Raw genomic sequence first — 13,365 nt, forward strand, 5'->3', positions numbered from 1 at the left:
TCCACTAAGATGCCTCAGTGTCCACAGAAGAAATAGACATTGGCTGACATTAAACCCAAACAAAAGCTTTCTGCTTGCAAGTGCAATCAAGATTGAAAGAAACCCTGCCCTCACTACCCATTCAAGGTGTTCCCTGATCAAAGTAACATAGGCGTTTAGGGCTGTGCTGATTTCATCATTAGGCTTGGATGATGAAATTGTATGAGCACCTCCTTTAGATCCAGGCTGGCTAGGAAGCTGCCTTGCGTCTCCTGCCAAGTATGCAGTCATTGTCATCAATGCAACTCTCACACGTCAATTACTGCCACGGACAGCATAATGATTTGGCCCTGACAAGTCAACACAGGGCTTGGCGGCTGTTCTTCCTCCTGGGTTTGCCAACACCGGGCGGTCACAGCCGCCCGCCGGTGCCCGGCCGTGAGCAGAGCTAGCCCCGAGGGCCGCAGGCGTACGGCAGCATGGACCCCAGCCGCTCTGCTATGGGAGAAGCACCCCCCCCCCCCCCCCGCCCCCCATCCAGCTTCAGGCTTAAGGACCAGGAACGGCCACGTAGGCCGCGATTCTCCTCAGGATCCGCGGCGGGGAGGCAGCGCCCGCTACCGCCGATCCCGCCGCCTCTCCACTGGGACACTGCTTTGCGACGGCGAGCAGCCACGTCGCCAGCCGGCGGAGGCGGAGGAGGAGGCGGAGGAGGAGGAGGCGGAGGAGGCGGAGGAGGAGGAGGAGGAGGAGGAGGAGGAGGAGGAGGAGCGTGATCCCAGGCCCGGGGAGGCCGGGCCCCCGCGGGACCCTCTGCGGCTGTGCCGCGACCCGCCGCCATTGCGTCCGCCCCCGCGGCCACCGCCAACAGCTGCCGGGGTCACGTGAGGGGGGGGGGGGAAGCGCCCCTCGGCGTCGCGCATGCGCCTTACGCAGGGCCGCGCGGCGCCGGGAGTGAGGCAAGTCGGCGGCCGTTTCCGGGTTGGGTGGCGGTAGCGGCACCATGTCGTGCGCTCTGGTTTCCTTCGGCCACTTCCAGGACCTGGAGGCGGCTCGCGACTTCCTCTGCCCGCACCGCCGCCAGGGCAGTGCCGTGGCCGGCAAAGAGAGCGGTGAGTCTGCTCCGCCGTGCGGGGGGAGCTGGGGGACTGTCCCGGCCCCGGGTTGGGTCGGCCTGGCCCGGCCCGGCCCGGCCCGGCGGGGCGCCTGTGGGGGCGGCGGTTGGCGGGGCATTTCCCCGCGTCCCTCTCGGGGCTCCGTGCGGTGAGAGTCTCCGCCGTCCAGCCGACAGCCGCTCGGCGACGGGGTCTCGTCCCGGCGGGGCTGTGTGCCCCTGCCCGGTGGCCACAGCTGGTGAGGCCGGGGGTGCGGGCTGGGCTTAGGGCTCGCTCGTCCCCGTTCTCCTAACCGCCCCTAACGGCTTCAGGGTGTTCTAGGGGCGTGTAGGGGGTAACCGAGGGTAGCTGAGTGCTCAGCATCGTTGCTGTGATTAAGGGCTGTAAAGGGCGGGTGCCCTGCTACAGGTGCCGCATCTTCATCTACAAGTTCAGATTTTTTTCTTGTCCGGAAGTTTCAGGTGTTCAGTTGGTCTCAGGTGTTGGTCCTTACCTTGTAGTGCATAGGCAAAGCTCTTTGGCTGCAGATCCTATGTGCCACAGACTTAGAGATGAAAATTTGTAGTTTTCTTGCTAAGAGGGCAGTTTTCTGAAGCCATTCTAGTAAAGTTAACAAATGTTGTGCATGCAGGCTTATCTAATAATGCAAAATACACTTAGAGTATACTAAAGACTTAGTTTGGCAGCTTAAACTAAAAGACAATACATCTTACAGCAGCTACAGTCGAAGTTGTGGATCAGATTTCTGTTGCATGAGGCAGTGCACAGCGAAAGTTGGGCTGTCTGGCACAGAAGCTGTGTTCTCAACAGAGAAGAAGGACCACCAAACAGATACATGCCCAAGATAGACGGTACAGGGAAATCAAACACTGGCCTGTATGTTGTTAGTGCTGTACTGCGTTAACTATATTTGACTGATGTTTTGGCTTTCTGTAAATAGCATGGAAGGCAAGTGTTTGAAGATGTTAATGAGGATGCTTGTAAAGTCCTGTCAACTGTAAATAGAGCTATGAAAGAAAGCAGCAAGTTGCTTATTTAAAAAGCTTAAAAGGTCTGTGGGGGAATTAAAAGAGCAGGAGATGGTAGGACGGTTTGTGTTGGAAGGGACCTTTAAAGTCCACCTAGTCCGACCCCCCTGCAATGGGCAGGGATGTCTTCCACAAGATCAGGTTGCTCAAAGCCTCATCCAACATGACCATGACCTTGAACACTTGCAATGATGGAACATTCATATCTTCTCTGGGCAACTTGTTCCAGTTTCTCACTGTCTTAATTGTCAAAAGTTTCTTATTTTTATTCAATCTAAATCTGCCCTCTTTCTGTTTAAAAATGTTCGCCCTTGTCCTGTCAGTACAGGTCCTGGTAAAAAGATGACACAATTGTGAAAAAGTTTTAAAAGTACACTATATGTTCACCTAGTAAATGTTACCACTAAAAATTTTGTATGCACATCGTTGTGTTTTATTATTGCTTTCTTTTTGTGTTCAAGATTGAATTTCATTTACTTTGTTGTTGAAATGCACTTGGAAGAAAGTAATTCTGGAAGAATTTTATACCGCTAGACTTCATTGTCCAAAACTTTTGGTAGAAAACAGTTATGTGCTGCTACTTGTGCTCGTTGCTTGACTCTCATAATGCTCTGAAAAATTCATACAGATTCCATGTGGCTTTTCTTTTGGTAATGTCTGTATCTAAAGGAGGGATTCTGGAGCCAGTAGGGTCTTTTTACTGTCTCCTGAATACTGAAGATAAGAGCAAAAGATTGTAATGTTTTTGTGTTTCTAAAAGTATGTGCTGAAAGAAATTAAAATATTTCTTTCGTATTTGCTGGTACATGTGAGAAAAGTTTGTGTAAAATAACTTTTGGATACTTTTGTTGGAGTGGATTCATCAAAGGGCAGCTGAAAAGAGAGAAAACAGTATGTTGTAAAAGCACAAAAGTGATAGAAGCAAAGAAGATGCGTGTTCTAAAATGTGCTGTTCTTCCATTTTAATGAGTTGGCTGTGTTCTGAGCTATTTTTATATTTGCTCATTCAGTCATTGAAGCAGGGTGTCAGAATTGAATATTTTTCAAAATATTGCTCATTTAGATTTTTTGAAATCTTTCGGATTTGTGCCTGTGATTTTTTGATACCACAGCTGTTTTCATGGTTCAGGATAAATGAGCATAAATGTAAGCAAGTGAGAGTTCCCAAAGTGACTTTTACATAAGATTCTAAATTAGTAATTTTGAAGTGGAAATCCTTAGTGCGTTGGACTTTGACAGGGAGAAACATTGTTACAACTTGCAGAGGTATCTTAATTTAGAAATAAGTAAATTGTGGAGGTATCCTAAGTTTAAAAAAAACAAGGTTTGGCTGTGTGCAACAGGAGGTTTTTCCCCTGTTTTAGGCTTGTTCCTCCAAGTCTGCTTTGCTGCTACTTTGGAGCATAACCAACTGAATAGCTGAGCTGCCGGGTTGTTTTGAAACAAGTTGAGATGAGATGGTATAGATCCTGCAGTTACTGCTGGTCTCTTAGTCTTGCACCCACAGTTACTGCTCTGGTTGGAAACACTTAATTCAGTTTTTTGTTCTCTCTTCCTTTATTTTTTTCACCTACATACTAATCCATTCATTTTTCTTAGTAAGCAACTGACTTGTTGCATGGCAGTCCAAAATGACTCCCTTTTCTCTTTGATGATTGTTGTGTATTTTGACTTTTGCGTTGTTCACATGGAAGAACTCTTTGCTGTAAATAAAGTATAAGTGAGGAAGTGTGAGAACATAAAATAAATCCCTGCTTCTACTGTTGTGCATCAAGGAAAGAAAAAAAAAATTGTCCAAGCAAGTTTTTGTTGTGTTTGTTGTTGTTTATTATTTGGTTTGGGTTTTTTTTTAAGTGCATATTGCACTTTTATGGCACAAAGAGCCAAGGCAAATATTTTTAACTAAGCAAGATATAAATAACAGGTTTTTATCAGGGAATGCTTTGGTAAAACCTGTTCCATCAGCAGAATGTACTGTCTTAAACCAGTAGTTGAATAAAGTTGTACATATAAAAACTTGAATCTTAATCTGCTTTTTTATTTTTACTCTTAGGGAAAAAACCCTACAGAGTAGTTTGCTTTTACTGATAAGTTCAACAAAGAAAATATGTTCCTTTGCTATCAAATACAGCTTTTGTACTAAACTTAAGCTATGTTTATTCCCATGTAAGCAATTACATAAATATTAATAAACACAGATCAAAATTCTAAGTATTTTTTATTTTAAACTATTTTTTTTTCTTGTGTTTGTTTTAAATTACACTGCATTTGTATGGAAAATCTTTCACTAGCATTTAAACTTTATAGTTAAATGCAGAATGCTGGCTACCTGAGGAAAATAAATGTTAAATATTTTTATTTAACAAAGAGTATTTCAATTTTTTTTTTTTTTTGTCATAACTTAATGTTTTAGGTGCTTAGTAGAATTTTCAAAAGCTCTGTCAGATTTTGGGTAACAAATGTTTTTGAAAGAGTGCCACTAGAATCTCCAATGTGTAGGTTTAGGGTTTTTGTTGGAAGCTGTAGGTCTTTTCTTTTTTTGGTTTCTTAGTTAAAGGTCAAAGAAGTTTTTTCCGCTGTTTTAGCTTTGGCCATTTTTTCATTCTAACTAAACTAACCAAAATATTTTCTGAGAGTGTATTTGCTACACTAAAGTCTAGAGTGATTAATGTAATAGCATTTTGTAGATGCATTTTAAATCAAAAGAATTTCCTTGCTTCTGAAAATGTAAGCGGTATGCATTTCTAAATCACGATGATACTGTAACATAAATAAAAGTTCAAAGTTAAATTTCTTTAGTATGAATAAAAAAGCTGTGCTTTCTCAGTCATATATGACATAGAATATTTCATTTATTTATAATGTTAATCTAGGTTGTCAGTTTCTAATTTAATTTGAAAAGGCTTACCGAAGTGCTACGTATATTAAAAATACAGATGTAGGTAATTGACTTAAAAAAGATACCTTTTTTATTCTAAGGGAACTTTTTTTTTTTTTCCCTTTCTTTGTACAGGTCACCATTTAAACACATTCAACAGTAGAAAAAGATGATGGGAAGCATCCTACCAATGACAACTTCACATAATCTTTTTCTGTAGCCCAACAGTTTGTCTAGTTTGTGCAAAGGATGTACTTATCTGGTAAAATGGGGAGGAAAAGAAAAGGTGTCCTCCTCCTTTGAACCTTGTGTAAAGTCAGTTCTGCAGGTGTCTGTTTCCTGCTAGGTCAGGAAACACTGGAAGAAAGGGTTCATGTCATTCTTGCTTGTGTTATGCAGTCGTATGTTAAGATTGCTAATAATGCAATGCTGAAATAACTTAAGGAATGTTCACAGATGGTTTGAGGTGACCATTGATCTGTCATGAAGTAAAATATAGCTACTTTTTATTATACATATTAGCATAAAAGATGTTGGGGTGGATCTTGCCTCAAGTGGCTTAAAAAAACCAAACAGTATTATGGAGTAAGCTGGTTAAAGATGCTTCGTATGGAGTTCCAATACTTTTATTGTCTAGAAAAAAGAGGGGTTTGAATGGTTTTTCATATTTTAATGAACAGGACTAATAAAGCATGAGAATTTAATGAGGCACAAATCCTCTGTGAAGCCTGAGCCTAGTAGTGTCTAAGTGGCTTTGAAAACTGCCGTTTCAAATGTGCAAATACTGGGAGTAGAAAGTTATTTGCATTACATTTAATTTGACAGCTTGCTGTGATGAAGATGTTTTGGGATCCGTGTTGGCTAGATCAGAAAACAGCTGTATTAACTCCATTATACAACTGTCTATAATAAGGCATTTACATGAATGGAAAAAAATCCATTTTATTTGCAAAAATGTGATAAAGCTTCACAGGCATAAAAATTTTCGCGTTAAGAAAGTAATGGATATTGAACTGAAAAGAGCCAAAAATTGAACAATAAATACACACAACACTTTCTATAGTATTTATAAATTGATGAATTAACTACGATTTATTTACAGCAATGTGTCTCTCTGTTTTTCCAGTAGACTCTGAGCTTGAATTATGTGTTTTAAAACACTTGGTAGGCTTGATGACGGCAATTCAGTGATATAGCCAGGTAGGACTGCTGTTAGCTAAACTTTGGGGGTGTTAAGATGGAATTAAAAAATCAGTACTTTTGTAGTGTGCAGATATCTTTAGTTTCCAAGTATGTTTATCTCCCATTACCTAAATGAAATTAACAAGAAAAAAAAACAAAACAAAACAAAACCCAACTTGTCCTTGGGACTGCCCAAGCAATGATACCTGTATCTATGATAATGAGCTGGTCACTTCAGAGTGGTGCGTGGCACAGCACACAGCTTTGAGATGCTGCTGATTATCTGAGGGGAAGAAAAAAATCAACTCCCTGATTTTTGAGGAGTTGCTCAGAGCTACGAGGTGTCACTTTACTGCTTCTCTTTACAGTAAGAATGATGGCTTAAGCCTGGCAGAGAAACTCTTCTCTGAAATCCAGCCATGTTACATTGACAGCATCCTGAAAAGTGCTCTTCAGCCCAGTTCCTCTAAGCATCTTTGGAGTTGTGCTCGCACAGTTTGCTTTATCTGGATCAACTAATTTAATTTAGAAATACAGAAGGCCAGGCTTTTTATTTCAGAGTAGCAAACAAGGTTACAAAGAAAAAAAACACATTACGAAATCGAATTCTAGATTGTGTTTAGCAGTAGGGTTGTTCTTAACTGTTCCTGTATCCCTCTTATTGAATTTGGTGTATTCCTATTGAAGAGTCTTCTGACAAGCTCTTTAATCAGATCCTCCTTCTCCAGATTGCATTATATACATTTAAGATCCCTTTCTTTCAGTTTTCACATGAAATATCACAGAAACATGCATTCTACCAGAGTTGTGTTACATCTGTGATTGTTAATACATTCTGAGATATGAGGAAGACTAAATGATGTCTTCTCAACACATGTGACAGAATGATATCGGAATACTTTCTCCAAATTATCTTCGCACCTGAGTGTTTTTGCTGCTTTAGCAGCTCCTTTAGTGGATAGACTTCCTTCTTTCTTGCTCTAACTTAAGATGTCATTTGCACCTGAAAGAAAGCTGAAATATTAGGTTATGTACATAATCTGTTTCATTTGTTTCCCGAGCTATACAGCATCACAAAACTTCCCCCCCCCCCCCCCTTGGTACCTCAAACTTTGGTTTTGGAGTTGTTACAACTGTAAGGCATGGAAATTTGCAGCATTACTTTAAAGAATCTATGTATTACCTGGATTATTTTTAACTTGGCTATCTTTTATTCTTTTGAAAGCCATTGTGACCTTCTAAAGGAAGAGAAACTGCTCAAGTTGTTCTTTTTCAGGTTCATGAGCTAACAGTTTGAGTGTCTTTTTTTTTTTTTTTTTTTTTTTGCCCCCCCCCCCCCCCCCCATGGACGTCTGAAGTGATAAGAGAAGACAAATGTAATACTAGTCTCAAAAGGGGCTTCCTGGTAATGCTGGCAAAAATTTGTCAGTCTCCATGTCAAAGGAGCTTTGGGAATAAGGGGCCTATGATTAATGAATAGCAAGAAGATTCTAAACTATTTTCAAAATTCCTTGGCCTGAAGAGAAAATAAACTGCTCTATTTCTTCACTAATTATGCAATCCAATGGTATCAGAATTGCAGTAAATATACATAGAAAAAAATCTGAAACTCTTGCACTTAAGTAATAGTGCAAGAAATGATTGCTTATTAATTTTATAAATTCTTAAAGCATGGATGGGAAACAAGCTGGAAGATCATAAACCCAACCTACACACATACAATTAAGTATTGTGGTTTAACCCTCGCAGAAAGCTAACAACACAGCTGCTTGCTTGGTTCCCCCTACAGTGGAATGGGGAAGAGAATTGGAAGGGTAAAAATGAGAAAAATTGTGGGCTGAGATAAAGAGAGTTTAATAGGTATGGCAAAAGCTCTGCGTGCAATCAAAGCAAAATAATGAATTCCTTCGCTGCTTCCCATGGGCAGGCAAGTGTTCAGCCATCTCCAGAAAAGCAGGGCTCCATCACATGTTACAGCTACTTCGGAAAACAAACAACATAACCCCTCTCCGTCCCTCTCTCCCCTCTCTCCCCCCTCCCCGATTTTATTGCTGGACAGGACATCGTATGGTATGGGATAGCCCTTTGGTCAATTGGGGTCAGCTGTCCCAGCTGTGTCTCCTGCCAAGTTTTTTACACCCCCATCCTGCTTCCTGCAGGACAGTGTGAGAAACAGAAAAGGCCTTGATGCTGTCTAAGCACTGCTCAGCAGTAGCTAAAACATTGGTGTGTTTGTATCATCACAGATCCAGAACATAGCACTATACCAGATACTATGAAGAAAATTAACTCTATCCCAGCCAAACCCAGTACATTAAGATATGAAACAAATTGGTGCGTGACTTGATTTTATTTATCATTTTTATATGTACAGAGTGTACATATCAGTTTTTTGGCTGGTGCAGCCTGATATTTTATGGCTGATAATCTAAAACCTGTTGAGGACAGATTATTGGCTTGTGCATGAGTTGAAATTTTTCTTATCTATTAAAATAATCTATGAACATAAACTTGCTTGTTTTAAAGCTATATATCAATGTAGTTAGGGGTAGTTTGACCTTTGTGGCTTGACGGTCCAGTTTTCAGCATGTGCTCTCCCCCTGGGACAAACATAGACTCTTCTGGGCAAGCCCATGCCAAGTATGTCCGCTCATAACCTGCTGCATAGACCTGAAACATAGATGTGAGGACAGGAGGGAAGGGCTTCTGCTGGCTGCCTCAGGTCATCATGCTACTCCGGAAGGGAGGACACGGGCAGTTTTCTGTGCTGAGAGATATATTCTGCAATCTGGGGAGGAAGTCTTACACTGAGTAAAAACATCTTTCATATTGAATTTGACCTGTTAAATGCCAATTAGACCTTATAGGTCTAGATCTCTTGCTAAAGTTTCTCTCTCACCTGTTCTTGTCTTTTAAACAAAACATGCTTATCAGTAGAAATGGTTCTTTGGGGTATTAAGTTTATGATAAATATATGTGAAATTATTTTGCTTATGAATTAACACTAGTGCTGCACATGTGCAGCATTTAAAGCAGCTCTAAAGTTTCAAGTGTGCTGATGATGGAGTTTTAATGCTATATGCTTCAAATTACAGAATGAAGTGGTTCTTGTAGACCCAGTAGATGAACTTTTATTTTTGCAGTCTCCGCAGAGAAACAAAATCTGGAATATTGCTGCTGCTTTATCAAAGTAGGGAGAACTCTTTACCAGACATCTACTACTAGTCACAGCCAGAGATGAATAGAAATGCAGATTTGCACAGGAAAGCTTGATTTTTCCCCACAATGGACTGGAAAAAAACGAACGTGTTCCAGGTCAAGAACTGCTTAGGGCTTGTTTAGGTTTTGGTTACTAGATAATGTCGTACATTACAGAGTTGCTGATCTGTAATGTTACTAAAGGAAATGGCGGGGTATTTCTTAAAATCTTAATTGTAAACAGAACTTGGATCCTATGTCATCTCTCACTTGATCAACCTTATCAGGTGCTGGTGCATGGGAAACTCTCTGCAAGCTGACAGCTTCTGTGGCATATTTTGTAATTCATTGGCACAGGTGTGCTTTGAGTTGAAGTATAACAGGTGTATCACTGTTGCTTCTCTGTCCGTTGTTTCAGAGATTAGTTGTCTATTATTTAATACCTTGCTTCGCTAGCCATTGCATAGGTGAAGTGTCTGAATAATATGGATAAGGAAACAATTTTATTTTTAATTTAATTGCTTTTTTAAAGAAGAATTAATGTATGGAAGAAAGGAAAGAATTCATGCAGGGGCTTGAGAAATACATATGATTAACACATGCAAGGGCAGTCTATGCAATGTGGAGGATGGGTATGAAGGAGCAAGCTTGTAAACCCTCGTGAGCTGGAGGAGATGCTGGCTTTGCAGAGCAGGTCACAGTTCTGAAAGATCTCTGCAGCTTCATCAGTGGGGTGGTGCCTCGCCGTTACCTCCTTTTTCCATCCTTTTTCGATTGATCTAGCTTCATCAGAGGAAGATGACAACAATCATGAAAATGTAGCTATTAGCAAAGAGGCAGCAAGAATCCTCACAGTTGAAGTTTTATGTTGGGTATTCAGTCTCAAAATTGAAGTGGCTGAGGTTTCTTAGAGAGGTTGGTTTGCTCTGTGCTGTAGGGAAGGTATTGGCCCTGACTGTGTTTCTTGGATATGATTATGTTTCTCTCTGGACTGTGGCATACTGACAAATTTCTTTCCTCCATGAATTTTGTAGGAAGGATTGGATAGGAAGCCATGGATTTTATAGGAAGCATTGGTGGAAAGTTTCTTTCTTAAGCTAAAATATTTTTTTTTACTTTTTTTTTTCTTCATTAGCCATACAGAAATTTAAAAATCTTCCTAAACAGATAGAATACAGATTTCTGTTCTGTTGTGCTGGATTCTGCCTTTGTTTGCTGGTAAAGGAACCAGAGTTTTTAGACCAAATAGAATTGGAGTGTTCTTGGTACAAACCTTGTCCATGCTGTTTGACCATCCAAAATGTCAAAATCTTGCTTGCGTATAACTAAATTTAAACTAATTGGAGACATGGCATTTAAACTTCTTAAGATCAAAGTAGCCATGATATCAGTTAATGAAAAACTTGAAAGAAATCCTTGGAAAAGTCTTGAAGTCTTACTCCTTCAGATTTCATGCTAGTGCTTCTAGATGGAAGTCAGTGCTTGGCTTTTCTGCTGAACTACAGTGATGCTTTTTGACTTATTGAGGGTCCCGATGATGGTGGTGTTTGAGTTGTACATCTTGTACTACTAAATGCATGTGCATAATTGCCCTTTGCATAATCTTTTAAACGCACATCAAATTCTGTATTTTTAGATGAAAGAATTTCAGATGTTTTTTACATGACTAATACATTCACTCTTATAAGACAACTGAGAAGTAGGCTTGTCTCTATGAATCTCTGATTTTTCAGGTGTTCGAGGTATTTTGTAACCTTGTGGCTTCTCTGAGGTTTCTGAATGGTATCATTGAAACTGATCATTGTGTCCTTAATTTTGCTCTGTGTTGTCTTGCAAAGACATGAATAGCCGGGGTCCTTGTGCTCGTTTTTCCCCTCAGAGGCCACAGCTTCAGCTTTTGCTTTGCGATTGTTGGTGGGATTTGCATTATCCTGGGCTCAAATGTTTTGTTGTCACAGATGAATTTCCATGTACTGTCATTCCCTGTTAAAATGAACCTACGTTGCTACTGGCTGAACCTGCAATTTACTTAAACCAAACCAAAATCCACTGTTATGGAAAGGAAGATATTTTACTTGTGTACAGAAATACTATTTGTCATAAAATTGTGCACGTGTGGTTCTTGTGGTGTGTTACAGGTCGTCTTATGCCAGTTAGTAAAACATATGGGGGCATATACACAGAGTCCTGAAGGGTTGAAGAGAGCTTGCTGTCGCCTCACTTTCCCTCTGTAGCTGCCTAATATGTACAATATGGGGCTTTTGTTTTCTTTGGAGTAGTAATAATTAGATAAATCAAGCTAAAGCTTAAATTTTGCAGTGAAGTCTTAGGTCTCTGTACCTGCTGGAGAAAGTTTTTGTCAAGTGAGCACATAGGGTTTCCCCACCTTATGCCCTCACTCTTTGCTTCAACTTGCTGTATAAAACTAGAAATGTGTCTCAGCTCTCTTGAAATGTCTGTAAGAAATTGAGAAAAGGCAAATTTGATAGAATAATTTTTCTAGTAAAGTCCAGAGAGGTCCTGTTGAAGGATCAGTGATGTGTTGTACCAGGCACTGTAAGATGTTATGCATCCAGAGTGTAGATATAGTCTGTCAGAATTAATTTAACAGAGGTGTCGTTACACCTGTTTCCACTTTGTACTTAGGTTACATCTTCTGTTATTACTTCTCCATAATGTCAAAAATGGAAGTAAATACAGGGAAATAAGACAGCCATTTCTACCACTTCATGGTTCTTTTTGTAGAACTTGTCTAGCATCTACCATAAACAAAGCTGTAATGCATTGGCAGGGAAAGGAAAACCATGACCAGCAATCCTTTTTGATTGTGTTTTTTGTTGCCTATGTTGTATTCATGTGACATCTTTTTTTCTTAAAGCAGGCAAATCAACAAGCTGGGAAGATGGTGGCTGGGGAGCCTGGGATGAAGGAGAATTACAAGAACCTGTAAGTGCATATATATATGTATATAATATATATATATAAAAAAATATGAGTTTTCACTGCTAACTTACCTATTCTAAAAGACTTGTCTGTGTGTGGTGTTTTTTTTTTCTCCTATGTAGTTATCCTGTGGACTTAACTAGTGTTTTAAATGTGACTTTCTCACTTCCTTCTGTAATTGTTTCTAATTATAGCATGGGTGTTACCTATTGTGATAATTACTCATATTCTTGTATTCTGTAGGTTTTTTCTCGCTAGAATGTACACACATCATTCTGTGCTCCTGCAGCTGGGAGTATCTTTTTTGTCCTATAGCTAGCCAGAGACAGTAGGGCATAGCAGTGGAGTTATAATAATCTACCATGAGTTAATATAAATCAAAGACTCCTAAATCATGAACCACTGACAGAAGCATTTTTCTAACGATCACGTAGTACTCGTTTTTATGTTGTGATGTGGGGATGGTGTTACAGGAGGGATCGAATTACACATGTAGGATGGAACAGCACAGTTGCTCTTTAAAGGGGGAAAAACATCCTCTGTCCAACTAGTTCAACTAAGAATAACACGGCTAGTCTATAACTGTTGGTAAGGCTGAGACTTCTAGCTGCCAGCTGACTTGCATAAAATGTTAGGGAAGCTGACTGTGTAAAAATCCTCTGCACCTGAATGTATCATCTGAACAGAATTGCTTGATTAATTCCCCGTATAGAGAGAACTAAGGGGGTAGGCTGAGGAATCCAGACCTCACCTTGCTAACAAAACTCTTACCTGCTGTCTATCTCAGTATGCAGGAAGTATGCCCAAGGAGTTGGGAAGTATCCTTGTAACTACTTACTTCAGCAGGGAATCAGATTTTTCAGGTGAGGTGAGAAACAAACTGAAGTGAGCATGCTGTCTCCCAGGGATGAATCACTGATGCTGATGTCAGGGAATAACAAAAGTATAAAAGCTTTTAAATAGGATGGGTATTCAACTTCCCTATAATTGCCATGAAATGAGTGTGTTTCTTGGGCCACACCTTTGTAACGTGCTGTAAAGT

At 40.4% G+C, this 13,365-nt stretch overlaps 1 protein-coding gene across 2 annotated transcripts in view; it reads left to right on the forward strand.

Moving 5' to 3' along the window:
• Nucleotides 1–971: 971 nt before the first annotated feature.
• Nucleotides 972–13,365, forward strand: part of RAB3GAP2 (RAB3 GTPase activating non-catalytic protein subunit 2) — a gene marked incomplete at its 5' end in the record, with an annotated part of 46,926 nt that continues 34,532 nt past the window's right edge. The window contains 2 exons of one of the 2 annotated variants that reach the window (XM_082481512.1): nt 972–1,091; nt 12,262–12,326. In XM_082481512.1, the coding sequence (XP_082337638.1) occupies nt 983–1,091; nt 12,262–12,326 (174 nt within the window). Of the gene's footprint in view, nt 1,092–12,258; nt 12,327–13,365 lie in introns of both variants that reach the window. The other variant, XM_082481511.1, reaches the window with a different exon arrangement.

This window comes from Vanellus vanellus (assembly GCF_965231255.1).
Source record: "Vanellus vanellus genome assembly, chromosome: 3".
NCBI classification, from domain to species: Eukaryota; Metazoa; Chordata; class Aves; order Charadriiformes; family Charadriidae; genus Vanellus; species Vanellus vanellus.